Consider the following 18,145-nt stretch of genomic DNA (forward strand, 5'->3'; position numbering starts at 1 on the left):
ATTTTGGGGTATTTCACTGCCTTTTTCTTTTCCTGAGTTAAAGGGAAAATGAGACATGGCGGAGCCCGGGGCCCAGGAGTGCAGGTGGGCCACACGCGGTCCAGGAGCTCGTGCGAGCCTCTGCTCTCGCTCCCGGACTGGTTCCAGGGAGGTCCTGCAGCCCCCGAGGAGGTAAAGGCTAGGCAGGCTGGTGCAGGCGTCGGCAGCTGGGAGCCTGACAGGTCCGTAGTCCAGCCCTCAGGGAGTGAGATTACCCAGAAAATACATGCATTTGGTTAGGGGGAGGTTTCTGCTCTCCTGTAAACCCCTGAGGGGATGGAGAGGTAAGAAATTGAAGAGGGGGACAGTGGCCCGCAGTGCATTGTGGGACGGGGCGGGGGCACAGTCACCCCTCCCACCCATTCCAGTGACAGCCTTGGTGCCACTGGGGGCGTCTCTGGTGCTAGGAGGGCGGGGCTCTTCTGGGTCTGGACGGTGACAAGTCTGCATCCGGGGGCTGCTGACTGTAACCCCAGGCCCTCTGTCCAGGACAGCTGGCAACGGGGCCCCGGCTCCTGTCGCATCTCTCCCACCTGCAGCTCCTGACCTGCTGTTTTCTGGCCCAGAGTCAGTTCACTGGGTAGGAAAGGAGAGAGAAAAAAAGAAGAATTTAAGCATTTTTAGCTAATTGCAGATGACAAGACAAAGGCAGTCTGACTTCTTGTTAATAATTAGCAAAAATAATTAGTAAGCGTGAGCACAATTCTTGTTTTTTTCTTTAAATGCAATTGACATCACAAGGAAGGACGTCCGTGGCTGTAGCTGTATCGTTGACGGGCCTCACCCTAATTAGGTCAGGCCGGCCGTGGCTGGAGAAAGGAGGTTTTTGATTTTTTTTTAAAACTTAACATGCTCTTTTTTCTTTTCTTTTTTAAATTAATTAATTTCTGGCTGTGTTGGGTCTTCGTGGCTGCGCGCGGGCTTTCTCCAGCTGTGGTGAGCGGGGGCTACTCTTGGTTGCCGTGCGCGGGCTTCTCACTGCGGTGGCTCCTCTCGCTGCGGAGCACGGGCTCTAGGCACACGGGCTTCAGTAGTTGTGGCTCACGGGCTTCAGTAGTTGAGGCTCACAGGCTCTAGGCACGCGGGCTCAATAGTTGTGGCTCACGGGCTCAGTAGTTGTGGCTCACGGGCTCAGTAGTCAAGACTCACGGGCTCTAGGTGCCGGGGCTTCAGTAGTTGTGGCTCTCAGGCTCTAGAGTGCAGGCTCAGTAACTGTGGCTCACAGGCTCAGTAGTTGTGGCTCACAGGCTCAGTAGTCATGACTCATGGGCTTCTAGGCACATGGGCTTCAGTAGTTGTGGCTCCCGGGCTCTAGAGCGCAGGCTCAGTAGTTGTGGCTCACAGGCTCAGTAGTCATGACTCATGGGCTCTAGGCACATGGGCTTCAGTAGTTGTGGCTCCCGGGCTCTAGAGCGCAGGCTCAGTAACTGTGGCTCACGGGCTCAGTAGTTGTGGCTCACAGGCTCAGTAGTCATGACTCACGTGCTCTAGGCACATGGGCTTCAGTAGTTGTGGCTTGCGGGCTCTAGAACGCAGGCTCAGTAGCTGTGGCTCGTGGACTCTAGAACGCAGGCTCAGTAGTTGTGGCTCACGGGCTTAGTTGCTCCGCGGCACGTGGGATCTTCCCGGACCAGGGCTCGAACACGTGTCCCCTGCATCGGCAGGCGGACTCTCAACCACTGCGCCACCAGGGAAGCCCTTGACCCTAACTCTAAAAAGTGCTGCAGTACTTTATAACTTCAGGGAGCGAGGACTGGATGTTAGTCTTCTGACTCTGGGGACTTGCCCCTCGCAGCCCCGCGCCGCTGTCCGCCCCCCAGGGCCCCTCCCGGAAACACTGCCCGGACAGGGAGCGGAGCACGCGCGGCCCGGCTGACCACCTCCCGCCCCCCACTGCTCTCCTGCTTCGCTGCAGCTTGAAGCGGGCAGTGTGGTCCTGGCTACACGCGTTGAGGCTGCTCCAGGCCTCCTGATGACAAGCGCTTTACAACAAGGTTCTGCCACCTGAGGACAGCCCCGCAAGGTGGGTCCAGGAGCGCGCGGGCCTCCCGGGCTTTCCTTCTGCAAAAGCACCAGCAGCGCCTGCTCTGGCTCCCAGGGGCTGGAGCATGGATTGTAAGGACGGTGGCGAGACCACCTGTGGCCCTGCCAGGGGCTGTGTCCGCCGCAGTGGGCCTTGCTGACACTGCACCATCGTCGACGCCAGCGTCAAGGGCCGGTGAATCACCGGGAGGGGGTGTGAGCCCCCATTGTTCAACGCGGGCAACCATCGCCCGTGTGCCCCCCCCGCTGGAGGACCCGGCCTTATCACAGTCGGCCAGCTGCCTTCCCGTGAACGATTAAAAGCGCCTCGGTGCCCGGTGGTGGCTCATTTCACGTCCTGCATCCGTCCTGCACGCCTGGAGCACTTCGTCCTTGGCAAGCCTGTCGGTCAGGCTCATCGGACGAGGCGCCCACTGGGACCATGAGGAGGGGCCCCCAGCCCTGGACCCCTGCCCGGATCCTCTGTGCCTGCTCTTCCATCCAGACACCTGGCTGCCCCTCCTGAACCCCGAGAGAAACGCTGATTTCTCAGAAGCCTGGCACAGAGGCGTGAGGTCGCGCGTTGGAAAAGACCCAAGGGACTTGTTGGGACGCGTTGGTTGAGCCGAGGTGCTGGTCCTCTGAGGTGGGCGCCTTCTCGCGCTGGCCCGGCGGAGGCCGGCTGGAGGCTGGCTGCCTCACCGCGGCGGCCCTCGTGTCTCAGGACGAGGCTCCTCCCCGGGGAGGAAGTGAGCCTGCACGGGGGGCGGGGCGGGGCGGGGTGGGCCTCAGTCAGCGCGTGTGTACAGGTATGGGTGTGCGTGTGATGGGGTTGAAGGCACGTTAGCTATGAGTCCCAGGTTACAAGTCAGCATTCCTCTCTTCCTTCCCGGAAGCCGTCCAGAAGTACCGAGAAGAGCGAAAACCAAAGAGGGGGAGGGGGGCCCCCAGCCTGGGTGAGCAGAGGTGTGGGCAGGGAAGGAGCTGTGGGCCAGGCTGGCGGGGCGGCTCCCAAGCGCCTGTCCCCGGCGAGGGCCACCCGCGTGGCAGCGGGGTGGGCGGGGCTGCGGTGGTACGGGAAGGGGAGGTCTCAGTGCCCCTGAACTGGCGGAAGGCGGAGTGTCCGCTCTTCTTGCCAGAGGGAGGCAGCGAAGGCGACCGGAACTCACACCAGACCCTTTGCTGGGATTTAACGTCAGAGGAGACGCCCGTGGTTTCCTCGGTGTAGCCTTTGTACAAAGCCAGATTGAATAAACCTCATCATCGACAATGAGTAATAAAGGCAGCGTCACACAGTTTCATAAAACCACAAATTGTGTAGAAAAACAAATAACAGGAAAAATTTCACAGCAAAAAAGTTGACACTGAGCCGGTGAGAATTGTACCTGAACATTTGGCCAAGAAATAAGACTTGGCAATCGCGTGGAATCCATGAAGCCGGGACAAAGTGCAGGCACCCACAGAGGGGAGGGGAGGCCAGAGGAAGAGAAGAACCCGGAGCTGCAGACCTCGGGGCGGAGCCAGAGGGGCGGGGGGGCCGGGGGTGGGGGTCAGGAAGGCGCGGGAGGCCCGCAGCAGGAGTTGAGTCTGTTTGGTTGCAAGGGTAAAGCCAATGTACAGTGTAAACGGTCCACGTTCTAGTGACTTAGAGTTGATGCAGTCAGTAAGGTACCTGGGAAGGGAGAAGAGCTGGGAAACGTAAGAATGTTGGTTTTCTCATCCTCAGAAGCTGACGATCAAAACATACCGTTTAAAGATGACATCAAGCAGAAGTGCGTTTAAGTGTAGAAAGGTGAACACTTAAAAGGGTGATACGTTTGAGTGGTCAGGTACTCGGTGCAGGAAGTTGATAGGAACTGTTGGAAACAAAGTATAGGTATTATAGAAAGTCAGAAGTTACAAAAACAACCACTAGAATGAAAAATGTAAACCTTTCCAAGTATCAAGAAAATTTCACACGTAACGGCAAGCAAGACAAAAAAGCCATAGAATGAAATCGTTTTGAGTTATGAAACAGAAGACAAAACAAAATAACACAACAAATCCAGAAATAAATCCAAACAGATGTTTTATCAAAATATAAACGGGCTAAATTCACCTGTTAAAAGGGAAAGACTTTCTGTTTGGATTACCAAGTAAAGCCAAAAAAAATCAGACAGTATAGGATGCAAAGGCATGTGGGCGATTGTACACATAGAAAGCAGAGGTCATAATCTTGATTGCAGTTAAATTTCGGTTCAAGCCAAAATGCATTGCAGAAAACAGATAGGTGCTTTTCGACAATAAAGGTGCAGATGAATATCTGTGTCAACTAACATACCAGCGGTGTTCAGAAAAGCAAAAACAGAGGAGAGCTTCAACAGGACATTATCAAGGACACCAGCAGTGGAGAATTATTTTACCTCTTAATCCACGATAGAGCAAGTGGGCAAAGGATAAGTAATAGCAAGAAATACAAGATCTGTGATAGATATATACAGAGAGACAGACACACACACCCCTGACTCTCAACCCTGAAAATAAAGAACGCTCTTTTTAAAAAGGGCTCATGGAAAACATTAACAAAAATTAATCATGTATTAGGTAATAAAGAAAATCTTTATAACTTCAAATAGGTAGAACTAGGACAGATAACTTTTTCTGATCACAGTGTGATGAAATCTGAATTTAAGAGCACAGCTAGGGCTTCCCTGGTGGCGCAGTGGTTGAGGGTCCGCCTGCCGATGCAGGGGAACCGGGTTCGTGCCCCGGTCCGGGAGGATCCCACATGCCGCGGAGCGGCTGGGCCCGTGAGCCATGGCCGCTGGGCCTGCGCGTCCGGAGCCTGTGCTCCGCAGCGGGAGAGGCCACAATAGTGAGAGGCCCACGTAACGCACACACACACACACACAAATTTGTTTTTGGACAAGAAAGAGTGAACATATATGGATTAAACACCCAATTCAAGAACTGGGAAAAGGAAAACAGAATAAACCTTAATAAAGGAAAAAGTAGTGTAAAGATCAAAGCAGAAGTTAATGAGAAAGTGAAAAATGGTAGAAATAACAAATCCAAATGCCTGTGCTTTGGAAACAAACCAGTAAAACATATTAATTATTCACAATCCTAGTAAAAATTTAATGGAAAGCATCACCACCCAAAATAAGAAATAAGAGTAATTAGCTTGGAGTTACTGACTCGGGGTGGGGGTGTGTGCAGGAGAGCGTGTCCTGGCTGCCAGAGTCTCTGATCTGACCTGGACGCGGTTCCCCAGGTACGGACGGGCAGAGTCATTGAGCTGGACACACAAGGTGTGTACCTGCCCTGTGTGCAAGCTTCACCTCAGTAGTAAGGAAGGTAAATGAAAACAGAAGTAAGACATAAACCTAGGAAGAATTACTAGGTCTACATGAATTCCGTAAAAAGTTACGAATTATGTCACAACTCCATTTAAGATAAAAATCTAAATGAAATTAATAGTTTTCTAGGGAAATATAACCTATCAATCCCGACTCCAAAAGAGAGAGAAATTTCAAACTGACCAGCTGTTACCAACTTGCCAAAAGATAGCCACTTCTGCGCTCCCCCGACAAAAAGGAAGAGACGAAAAGGCATCAAACTGAGCGTTTCACAGGGAAATCGTGCTACAGGTCAGGTGCCATCCCCACTGCATGCCCTGTCCCAGGGCACCGAGAGGAGGAGAGCTTTGGGGCGGGGGGTGAGCACTGTTTGACACCAACAACGACAGAGCTTCCCGCCTGTGCTGTGTGCATCCACACGCGTGTGTGCATACGTGTCAGGACATGAAATGAGCAGGCGCCAGGATGCACCATGTGCAGCGGGGGCTTCTCCAGGACCGGGCTGCTGCTCTGATTCTAGGCTATCAGCTTATAGGAGCTCTTCTCCATATTTGCTGAAAAGCCGCTTGACAAAATCCAACAAGTCTTGATTAAGATCTCCTGAATAGGGGTAATTTCTCAACATGAAAAAATGTATCTGTTTCAACTGAAAACTGACACACTGTAAGTAAGGAGATACTAGATTAGTTCCCATGAAGCCACAAACAAGTCAAGGATGTGCAGTATTAGAACCTTATCTCGGTATTCTGGAGACACTAGTCATCCACCTGAGACGAGAGGAAGAGCTCCAGGTACCGGTGTTGTGGAGGAGGACGGGCGTGATCGGTGCTAGGACGGTCGGCCGACAAGCCTCGCCGTCAACCTGAGGCCCTAGTGAACGGGTGGGCAACCAAATTAAAGTGCAGAAATGGGACAAGTCCTGTATCTACAGAAACAACAAGTTAGACGAGGGGAAAAAATACTCCCGTGTACAACAGCAACAGCAAGAGGTGGAAAGACGAAGGGCCCCGGACGGGCCCGCGGGTCGAGAAGGATGTGCCGGCCCTGCACGCGGCCGAGTCCTGGGAGCCTCAGCCTCACCTTCTGCACAGCCCTGGTTTTGTGAAAGAGGGATGTTTGGTTTATTTTAACATGGGGTGGGTGGGGTGGGAGAGAGGAAGGATCCCAGGGTTCTTGTCAACAGAACAGGACGTCAGAAGCGGACCCAGTTACAAACAGGAAGTCAGTGAGTGAGTCCCTGGGGGACGCTGAGCTCTTTTTGCACCGAAGCAGGGACGTCCGGGCCCCCAACCTGAAACCCAGCAGGACGCTTCGCGCCTTCCGGGGGACAGACATCCCCCACCACCGGATCCCCTGCCCCTTGTCCGTAAAAGATCTTTAGCCTCCTAGGCTGTCCCCAAGTTCCAAAGCGCAGATTTAATCAGAAAAGTGAGAAAATACAGAAACAAAGGAAAACAGTCAAGCAGGACAAAATAATAATAAGAGGTTAGCCCTAGAATGAAGTCAAGGACCTTTAGGTCCTCCTCAAGGGCTATAGATAATATCCTGGGCCATGTCCTTGAGTTGTTTTGCACACATTAAAACCCTGCCTGGTAGAGGAAGTTAGCTGCGTGCTGACCACCAGCATGTCGACCCCAGGCCAGTTGGGACCAGAAGGTCGCTGATGTTGGCTCCCAAAATACCACCCGGTTACCACCGCCAACACGTCTGAAGAATGCCCACGAGCTGATCAGACACCCGCAACCCTCACCCCTGACGGTGTCTTTAAAAACCCTTCCCTGGAAGCTGTCGGGGGCTTCGGGGCTTCTGAGCGCGAGGGCAGCCTGTGCTCCCCGCTTGGCCCGGCGCTGGACGCCCTGCAGCGGCACCGCCCGGTCCTGCACGCCAGCACGGCCTCGGCGGACCGGCTTTGCCCTGTGGCGCGCGGTAACGATCCCAGGGCTGTGGTGACACCGGATGGACTGCAGGCAGACGTGTGGCTCTGAGGACCGTCCCGCAGGTCAGCTCACGCCGTGGGGACTGGTGTGTCTGAGCCGCCAGGTGGGAAGCCGGTCACACGTTGGTCGGCAGGAGGCTGGCCACTGGGATTGTTCCGGGAGCCACGATAGTGAACAGGGAAGCTCTCTGTGCGCTAGTCTGGAAATACCTCCAGGTGTATTCCGTGAGAAAATCAATGTACGAAACAAGGTGTAGGAAATCTTCCATTTTCGTAACAACAAATAAATTTAAGAGAAGGGAAGAGCGTTGACCTTTTAGCTGGTGAATGTGCGAGCTGAGCCCCGGAGATGCAGGCTGCGGGAGGGGACGGGGCAAAGTTGGAGAGAGACTTCTCCGCATGCACCCGTTTGTGTGCGACACCTGAACCTTGGCTCCTGAGGCTGCAAAGCGTTCGCCGGATCCAGGACAAGGTGCTGCCGGGCCTCGGGCAGGGCCTGGCACCAGGGCACCGGGACCGTGCATCTCCAGGAGAGACCACCATCGTGCTCTGCTTTACGGGCACCTGGTAGCCGGGGGGCATCTGCCTCTCCTCTGCTCAAGAGGTCAGCCCCCGCCCCCAAAAACAGAGAGAGAGAGAGGCCAGCCCAGACTGGACTGTCGGGCCCTACGTCCCCAGGAGAGAGTCTCCCTGGTCCAGTGAGGTTCGTGTCTCTGCTGGTCTCTTTGACTGTGGCCGTGAGGCTGGACACAGTGAGGGCAGGGGCTTCCTGGGTGCCCACCCACTGGCCGCCAGGTAGGAGGTCCGGGTGGTGTCAGAGAGGAGTGACAGGCCTGGACACTCGGGCGAGTGGCAGGGCGGTGTCCGTGCGTCGGGGCAGCTTGCTTCCCGGGAGGAGCTTCGTCTGAGCCCCAGGCTTCTGAGGTAGAGGTCAGGGGCCGCCGGACACAGCGGGCGTCACTTCTCCTCGGACGCGCACGGTTTTGTTCTGCGCGTGACGCCACGTTGCCCAGGCGTCTTTGGTGCTTGCTTGTGAAGCGGGCCATCACCCCGCCGAGGGGGCCCCGCTGAGAGCGCCGCCGCCGCCGCCTGTCGGGGGGCAGCTGGCGAGGCGGGCGCTGGGCTGCGTCCTTTCGGCACCGGCAGAGGCAGTAGAGGCTGAGCGTGCGGCCCCCGCGTGTAACTCACTTCCGCCGAGGCTCTTCCGGGAGCTGGTCCGCCGGGAGCTGGTCCGCGGGGCGCTTCTTCTTGGCGTCCGCTCCGGCCCTCAGGCTTCGGGCCCCCGGGTGTGCGCTGGCCCCGCTTAGGAGCAGGGTTTCCTCCAGGGACCTGATGACTAATTGGGGTGTCGTAAAGACTGGATGTTTGGGGCCCAGGAATTCCTAAATCAGGTCGCCCCAGGAGGACCTTTCCGAGCATGGCCTGGAGGGAACGTTTCCAGGAGGAAGCACTGCAGGCGTCAGCCTGTCCCTTTAGGCCGGGAGGGCAGGTGGGGGAGACGCGCCCCCTCCCTCTTCTCCCCTCTGCCCAGGGCTGCGGGTCCTTGCTTGTCTGTCACGACCCCTTTCCCACCGAAGCAGGGCACGTGCTGGGATGTGAGCTGGGAGCTCTTGGCCGCCCCGGGTTAAGGGGCAGGGCGTCAGCCATGCAGCCTGGACAGTTCTGAAGCCGGGGCCACAGACCCGGCCTAGACCCAGCCTCGGGGACCGGCCGCGTCACTCACGGCTGCTGCCTGTGGCCGGTGTGGGCGCCACGAGGGGTCTTCCCCGCATCCCCTGTCCCCTCGGGGGCTCGGTGGAGAACTGGGTGGGAGGTTAAGGGCCTCTCTCTGGGGAGTCAGGACACAGCCGGACAGCAGGCAGAGCAGGGGTCCCCGGTGCCGGCGGCGGGCGGCACGCCAGGGCTGAGAGGGCGGGCAGGCGGGTGGCCGGGCGCAGGCCGGGAAGAGCAGAGCTGGATGACAGCCCTCTCTCCTCCCGGTGACCCACATGCGGGGACTGGGCTGGTGGGGGGTGGGAGGCCTGAGGGTGGACTGGAGAACGGCCAGGCCGGCGTGAGGACAGTGGCACCGTGCCTGCAGCCGGCTGCCGGGGCCTGCGTGCCCCTCCACGCGGGCGTCTCGTCGGGGCCCTCCGGAGCCCGGGGCGGCGGGCGCTGGTGTGGGAGAGCGCTCTGCCCCCGCTCGGGGCCGCCCGCCCCTCTCTGCTCCTCCCCGTGGGGGCGCGCGGGAGTCCCCTCCCTGCTCCGCTCCGGCCTCGCCGTCCCCCCGCGCCGCCCCCGCCGCGTGTTAGAGCAGCTTGAGTTCACGCTTCCGCGGTCCCTTCCCAGCGGTGTGTGCGTGGCCTGACATCCTGTAGAGGAATTTGAAGTCACAAGATAAATAAAATATCAAGACTATCAAAACCGATCAGAGCGTCGGTGCATTTCAAACATGCTCTCTCCAGCTGCCGTGGCCCCCTTTCCCCGGATCTTGATGTCTCCCCACGCGCCCCTGTGACTGTGTCTGTTGCCGCGCTGGAGACAAGAAGGGAGGACCTGTGTTTGCGGGAGGCCTGGCGACGGACGGGGCACCAGGGAGAGGGAAATGGGTGCGCCTGCAGGTTTCCTGGGGCCCGTGGTCCGGGCTCACCCGCCTCCTGTGCTTCCTCGTAGCTGGAGATGGAGCTGAAGATGCTGAAGTCCCAGGCGGGCCCGGCCGAGCAGAGCTTCCTGTTCTCCAGGGAGGAGGTGAGCTCGCTCAGGTACGTCCCCGTCCCCAGGGCTGCCCGCGCCCCGGTGTCGTCTTCACAAGTCGCCTCCCGTCCTCGTGGCTCACAGGCCCCCTGCCCCGTTTGGCCTTTGCTCAGCGGCCTTCCTCGGGTCGTGCCGACGGCCGGGCCTCCCTGAGTCTCAGCAGACGGCAGGCCACTCCTGTCCCGGCGCTGCGTGCGGGGGCACACCTACGGTCGTGCGTGTGTGACAGCGGGCAGTGCGAAGTGCGGCAGGGGCGCCGGGCAGGTCTGGGGGCTCCCGCCGGGGTGCCCGCGAGCGGGGCTGAGGGCGCGTGGGGGGACGTGCTCGCGGGCGGCCAGGCCAGGCAGAGGCCAGACCCGCCGGCCCTGGCGAGGCTTGTGCGCAGGAGAAGCCGTCCAGGGTTGCAAAGCAGAGGAGTGACGTCTGAGCCGCGTGGGGAGGCAGGAGGGGAGCTGCCAGCACCTGCTGAGCCTTCGCTGCGGGGTCAGCCTTCCAGCTGCGGGCCGAGGGTCCTCCGGGCGCCCCCTTCACGCCTCTTCCTGCTCCTGCTCCTGCTCCCGCACCGGGCGGCCTCTGCTGCACTCGCCGCCGTCCGTGTCTGGACAGTCAGCCCCGTCGCCCCTTGTGCCTCGGTTTCCCAGCGTCACACGCGGTGGCTGCGGGGGTCAGTGTCCTTCACACAGCTGAGGGCATCCTCGGCTTTCCCGGGAAGCGGCTCGGGGCCCCCTGAGGACAGGCGTCCCGGGACGTGCGGCCCCCACCGTCACCCCCTCACAGTCGGGAGGACGACAGGGACTTCAGGGGCCCCCCTCTGAGTGAAAACCCAGGCAGCCTCCATCTCTCTGGTCCTCCCCTCCTCCCACGGAGAGGGAGGTGCTCTTCCTGCAAGTCTTTTCTAAAACCCACGGATCCAGGAACACCTTCTCCTAAGGGGTCGGTGCAAAGAAAGGCCGTGAACCCAACGGCCTGCCGTCCATCACCCCCCGCCCCTTCGGCCTTCCCTGGAAGCCTGGCTGGCCAGGGGAGCCTGGGGCCCAGGGCTGGCCCTGCCCACCGGGAGCACCTGGGAGCCCATTCCTCCCGAGGATGGGGGTGAGGACAGGGTGGGCATGGCCGTGCCTTTGTCACGCACACAGGTGGACCTGCTGTGCGTAGGTTCCGTGTGTGTTAAGTGTACATATGTTACGTGTGTGGCGCATTAAGTGTATACATGTGACATTTTAAAGCATCACTCTCTTAAGGAAGGAAACTGTGGGGAAACTTCAGTAAAGATTTAAGTGGCAGCAGCTGAAGGGCTCTCTCAGCTGGAACAAGGCTGGGCTCTTGCTTCTGTGCTGGCAGCTCTGGGAGATCCCAAGTGCCGTCTGTGGGTTTAGCAACTGGATAGACTTGCTCGTCCTGGAGACCGGCGCCTGCCCATCCCACCCTCCGGTGCCCTCACTGCCGCCTGGGTCCCCCCACCTGCCCACCCAGGCCCGTTCCAGCGCACAGAGTCCCCCGCTTCAGGGGCTGGGGGGACCCTGGCCTTGGGGGCACTGGAGACGCCCCCTCCCCCCGAGGATGGTGCTGTGTGCTGGGCCCCGCCCACTCCCCTTCCAGACTGCCAGGGGCTAGACTCTTGTTATTCTTTCTTTAAAAAACTTACTGAACAGATCCTTGCTGAGCACCCCTGCATTGGGTCTTACACTGCCCTCGATCAGGAGACGAGCCCCTGCCTCTGAGCGTCCGAGCCCTCGGTTGGGTTCCGGGAGCGGGCGCAGCCGGGCGCGGGCGCCGCCGGACGCGGATGTGGCCGCACGGTCACCCCCCGCGACCCAGGCCCTGAAGCCAAACGCGCCTCCGTGGACCTGGGCCTGGGCCTGTGGACCTCAGCGAGGGGTGCCCTTTGCAAGGCAGCCGTGGCCGGGGTGGGGCCCCCAGACCCTGGTGCTACGGGCTGAGGGCAGCCTCTCGCTGCCCCTGCGCTCCACGTGCAGCTCCGCCGGGAAGCCCGTTGGTTGTGACCAGCAGGACCCCTCCTCCCGGGCCGCGGGCACACCGGGAACACGGCCCCCGCAAGGAAGTTGGGCCCCTCCGCCCACCTGCTGCCCGGCTGCCAGCAGCCGCGGGTGTCCCCACCTGGACTGTGCAGGGGAGCCGGGCCACGACCCCGTGTCTCCACTCCTCGCGCTGACCCTGCGGTGGGTGGGAGGGGCGGCCTCCCGGCCCCGGCAGAGCCTCTGGGTCTGGGTCCCGGCCGGCCTCGTGCCTTCTCTCTGGAGGACTGAAGAGCCGCGTGCCGTCCGGCGTCGCGAAGTGTGACAGACGCGCTCTGGCGGCCCGGTCTGCGCCGCGTGCTGGACTCCGGCGGCCTTTCATCTGGCGCCTCTCACCCCCGCCTCTTGGGGGGCGTCTCGAAGTGTTCGTGGCTCGTTCCTCGTCTTCCTTTTCTTCTGCTGATTCTCTCTGAAACTCTTATCTGCACCTTGAGCTTTCTGAATTCTTGCGATCGTGAGAACATTTCTGATCCTATTTTCTATCTTTTGCTTCTACGTCCTATAAAATTTTCTCACATTTATCAACCCGTTCTATGTGATTTCTCCTGTCATGCTGTTAGTTTTCTGAGACTTCTTCTGTAGTGTTGCTGTTGTTCTTTGAATATTCTTTTCTATTTAAAACATGTTCCCTGACTCTCTGATGTTAATCATGGGACTTTACGAAGCTTTCTTCTGTCCATACAGCCTGTTTCCTTTGAGTTGCTTTCTTCTGTCACCGTGGCGGTGTGGGCGTAGGTCTCCTGTTGATGTTCCCCTCGAGGCCCTGGTGGTACCAGCCATCTGCCCATGAGGAGGGGGCACCGAGCAGCTCCTGGACCCACCCTGGGCCTGGTGGACTCTGCCCGCGGCTTCACTAGCTTGAACGTGGCCGTTTCACTGGGAGCCCTCGGGACTGGCATGTGGGTCCTGTCTTTGGAGGTTGGGCTGCCAGCTTCTGGGCGTGTAGCTGGGGACAGGACCGGCAAGCTCAGTGTCACTGTGGGGACGTCCCCTCGGTCCCCTGTTGACCCGGGCAACTTTGCCCTCTACCTGGTATCCTTCTGCCTGGAGACCCGTAAAGAAAATGAATTTCCGGTCTTCCCCAGAGGCAGGGGAGAGACACATGCTAAGATCACATGCGGAAGAGGATATGCAGATGCTGGATTTCGAAAAGATCTTTAACTTCTGGTTCTGGTCGGACGGAGCAGGGCCTCCCCCTTACAGCCCAGGACCCTGCACATCACACCAGCCGAGGAAGGCCAGGGCGGGGGCTCAAGGGTGGCCTTGAGGACCCTGGGACTTGGCGAGCTTCCGAGTTTTCTCGGCTGCTCTTTTCCTGGACCAGCAACAAGATACACACAGCTCCCAGGAAAGCCTGTTCCCCCGCGAGGGGAAGCCCTCTGACAACACTGCCCCACTTTAGCCAAATACCCCGGAAAAACCCATCCCCTTCCTGCCCCTGCCCCGTGGCACCGGCACCCAGGCCCACCCGGCAGCGTCCAGCAGGCAGTGGAGTGTCAGCCCAGGGAGTGTCAGCGGGGCTGAGCCGATCCTCGGTGGGGGGAGGCCGGTCACCCCTCCCGTCACTGACCCGGCTCAGAAGGCTCGGCACACAGCTCCTGCTCCCACCCTGGAGCAGCGGGGCGGCCCTTGTTCACCAGCCCTGGCGTTGGTGGACCAGTGGGGAGCCCAGCTGACACCACCCTGTCTGCAGGGACTTCCACCTCCTCCTGAGCCGGGTGGCTGCCGCCAGGGGAAGGTTAAAGAGGATGAGGTCTCGCAGCGTAATGCTTGGAGTGTCCAGGATGCAGTAAAAGCCCCTTATCCTATCCAGAAGCAGGGCAGCTGTAACACGAACGAGAGAAGACAGTCAACAGACGCCAACACCACAGTGACTCAGGTGGCGGAATTACCCAATGGGGATTTTAAAGCAGCATCATAAAAATGCTTCTGCAAACACTTACACATCCTCTTTAAACAAATGAAAAAATGGTAAACCTCGACAAAGAAATAAAAATTGTTACTTTTTTTAAAAGAACCAAACAGAAATTTTACACCTGGAAAATACAATAACCAAAATAGAAAGCTCATTGGATACGCTCCACAGTAGACTGCAGGCGAGAGAGAGAATTGTGAACTCAAGGGCAGGTCAATAGAAATCACCTCACCAGAGCCACAGGGAAGCAGACTGAAGACACACAGGAGCAGAGCCTCGGGGACCTGTGACGAGGAGGCACAGTACGGGACTTTGCCTAGTTGGAGTCCCAGACACAGGGAGAGAGGGATCGGGCTGGGAAAATACCTTCAGAGGCCACGACTGAAAATTGCCCAAATCTGTTGAAGGGCATAAAACTGCAGGTTGAAGAAGCTAAAGGAAGCTCCCACAGTATAAAAGTAGAGAAATCCGCACCACGACACCTGCTCATTAACCTTCTGAAAATTAAACACAAAGGAAAAATCTTGAAAGAAGCTAGAGAGAAACACTGCATCATCTACGGGGACACGGATCTGAGTGACCGCGAGTTTTTCACCTGAACCTGCGGAAGCCACAGAATGAGGTGCACATTCTTCAAGTTCTGAGAGAAAAGAACTGTCAGCCAATAAAAATATCCTTCAGGGATGAAAGGAAAATCAGGACATCCTCCCACAAAAGTGAAACTAAGAGACTTTGTCACCAGCACACCTACCCTTCACGAACGTGTAAGGAAGCCTCCCGAGTAGGAGGGACGTGGTAACAGAGGAAAGCTTGGAACTTCCGAGGGGAAGGAACAGTGGAATGGGTAAAAATAGGGAGAAGTGTAAGAGACGGTTCTCACATTTTTCTGAAATCATACTCGAGGTCAGAAACCCGTAGCGGCCCGTGATGGTGGTGCCCAGCACACACAGAAGAAACGCACGAACCAATTCTTATTTTAAAGTGGGGAGAGGGGTGTGTCAGCCCCAGGACGCCAAGTCACCTATGTGTATCTTTTTTTTTTTTTTTTTTTTTTGTGGTACGCGGGCCTCTCCCTGCTCTGGCCTCTCTCGTTGCGGAGCACAGGCTCCGGACGCGCAGGCCCAGCGGCCACGGCTCACGGGCCCAGCCGCTCCGCGGCACGTGGGATCCTCCCGGACCGGGGCACGAACCCTCGTCCCCTGCATCGGCAGGCGGACTCTCAACCGCTGCGCCACCAGGGAAGCCCCACCTATGTGTATCTTAATACCTTCAGCAGCCACTGAGAAGCATTTGCAATGCAGAGTGCTCAAAACCCTACAAAACTGTACAAGTAACCCACTGGCAGGCAAGAAAAGAGAAACGGAGGAGTTGGGAACAGAGGGAATGAGCAGAGAACGTATATTAAAGTGACAGATTTAAGCGCCAGCAAATCGGTAGTTCCTTTTAAAGTAAATGATCTAAACGCACCAACTAGAAGATAACAGATCGGCAGAGTGGATATGAACACACGACCCAGTTGTAGTCTTATCTACAAGACTCAACTTCAACGGTAACAACAGAGGTCGGTTGAAAGTAAAAGGATGAGAAATGATGTACCGTGGAAACATGAATGTTTTTAAAGTAGGTATGGCTTATATTAATTGAATAACTTCAGATAAAATACTGCGGACAAAAAAGGGACGTTGCATGAGGCTCGATCTGCCGAGAAGACGTAACGATCCCAAATGTGCGTGTGCCAGACGACAGAACTTCAAAACTCGTGAAGCCCAGCGGTGAACCTGAAAGGAGAAACGGACAGATCCACCCGTACAGTCCAGGACCCCAGCGCAGCACTCTCAGACGTCGTAGAACTTCCAGACCGAAAAGCAGCCAAGACACGGAAGAACTGAACACCACCGTCCACCAACAGGACCTGATCAACCTCCAGGGGGGGCGCGGTGGGGCAGCGCACCTGGAAGGCCAGCCGGCGTGGACCGCACGCAGGGCGTGGAACAGGCCTCAGCAAGTTCAAGAGGATCGGCTTCGTACCCTGTGTGTTGTCTGCCCAGGAGGAACTCAAACCAGAAGTCAGCAACAGAAAAACGACAGGCGGATCTCCTGACGTTTGGAGATTAAACAACACACTCTTAAACAAATAGCCCAAGTGTGGGAGAGGACATCTCGAAGGAGAGATAAATACAGCTGACTGATGGCGAAAACACACCTGTCGGAGTCTGTGGGACAAGCAGAGTCAGCGCCGAGAAGGAGGGTGCACAGCACGGAACGTTTGTCTTAGGAAAGTGGGGAGGTCTCAGATTTATATTCCAGCCTCGAGACCCTGAAAAGAGAAGAGCAAAATAAGCCCAAAACAAGCAGAAAGGAGGAAATAATAAAGAGTAAAATATAATGAAATTGAAAGGAGAAAAACAAAATGACTGAAGCAGAAAGCCAGTTCTTTGAAAAAAATTCAATAAAATCAATAAACGTCTAGCAAAACTGACAAGTCTGGAAAGAGAAGACCCAGGTCATGAGTATCGAGCGTGCTGCACGGGGTGTCTCTGCAGGCCCTCGGCTACGTAGAGGACACAGGACACTGTGAACAGCCCCGAGCTCGCCAGATCATCAACTGGGGGCAACGGACCAATGCCTCAGACACCAGAGGCTACCAAAACTCAACCAAGATGAATCAGGTAATCTGAATCACCTTACAAACATTAAAAACTTGAACTCATGATTAAAATGGTCCCCCAAGAGACGTTGCCAGGCCCATACGGTGTCCCTGAAGAACTGTAGACGTTTAAAGGATAATTAACGTCAGTTTTACACAGTCAGAAGAAGAGGTTCTCGGGCGGGGGCGGGGGGATGGGTGTCTCCGAGGAGACGGTGCGCGTGGGCTCAGTGGCGGCGGTGGTTACACGCATCTGCACGTGTGACAGCGTCGCGTGGAAGCCTGTTTACCTCGTTACCATTGAGGGAGACACTGAGTGAAGAGGACACGGGCCTCCTTGTACAGTTTTTGCAAGTTCCTGTAATTATTTCCTAAAAAAGTGGGGAAGAAGAGAGAGAGAGAGACTTCCAAGCCACTTCCAGTTGGAGCCCTGCCTTCTCGCTGCTTCCAGAAGCGACTCTCGGTGATGCCGTTCCTGAGACTTTGGGCGCTTTTTGTGGTAGAAGCTTCTTGGCGTTTCCACTGCTGGTCTAGGAGTTAGCTTTTTTGTGTCATTTACCGTTCATTCATGTGTTTTCCAACTTATGAATTTTTTTGGACGCTGTCCCTTCTATTTTCTTTGTCCTTTCAGGAGCAGGCCTCAAAAGAAGTAAGGAAGACCTGTGCTCTTGTTTTAATGGAATTTTGAGGGAGGTTGCACTTAAATGTAAACGTTGGAACCGGCATCTTTAACTGAACTCTTTGGCATTTTTTTTCTATTCATAAATATTTTATACCTAGTGCAATCCACATCATTTAAACTCTGTTTCTCCACTTTGTGTTATAACACTTTCGCATGTTTTTACAGACTTTGTGTAAATATTAACATATAGTTTGTTCCGTAATGCAGTTGGCTAACCCACTTCTGGAGTTTGAGTTATTTTCACGTTTTCAGCTGTTAAGAACGAACCGTGATGAACATCTCTGTGCATTAACCGTTGGCCATGTTTTGACATATGGGCAAGCATTCTTTCCGGGTCCCAGAAGCTCGACGGCGCTTGGGCTGTCTTGTACCTAGGATTCCGACGCCTTATGGTTTTGAAAGTGGGGACAGTTCCCCCGTCCAGCAGCAGTAGTAGTAGTAGTAGTAGTAGTCAGTGCCAAAGCAGCTGACGTTCACCCAGTGCTTTCTGTGGGTCAGGCTCTGCACCCCATGCTTTCTCTGCATTAGCCTACGGATTCTTAGGGACTCAAATCCCGGAGAGGGATTTAAAAATACCTGTGTCATTGAGGCATACTCTGCATACAGCAGGATGCATCCCTTTTACTGTCCAGCGTCGCGAGGGTGAGGTGCCCGGTGTCGCGAGGGTGAGGTGCCCGGTGTCGCGAGGGTGAGGTGCCCGGTGTCGCGAGGGTGAGGTACCTAGTGTCAGGAGGGTGAGGTGCCCGGTGTCGCGAGGGTGAGGTGCCCGGTGTCGCGAGGGTGAGGTGCCCGGTGTC

At 56.7% G+C, this 18,145-nt stretch overlaps 1 protein-coding gene across 3 annotated transcripts in view; it reads left to right on the forward strand.

Annotated features, from left to right (window-relative positions):
• MAD1L1 (mitotic arrest deficient 1 like 1) overlaps window positions 1–18,145 on the forward strand; it is a 350,389-nt gene that overhangs the window by 215,365 nt on the left and 116,879 nt on the right. For all 3 annotated transcript variants that reach the window (XM_024125005.3, XM_028498607.2, XM_055089925.1), the window contains one exon: window positions 9,988–10,076. In XM_024125005.3, the coding sequence (XP_023980773.1) occupies window positions 9,988–10,076 (89 nt within the window). The remainder of the gene's footprint in view (window positions 1–9,987; window positions 10,077–18,145) is intronic.

Source organism: Physeter macrocephalus, chromosome 14 (assembly GCF_002837175.3).
Source record: "Physeter macrocephalus isolate SW-GA chromosome 14, ASM283717v5, whole genome shotgun sequence".
Lineage (NCBI taxonomy): Eukaryota > Metazoa > Chordata > Mammalia > Artiodactyla > Physeteridae > Physeter > Physeter macrocephalus.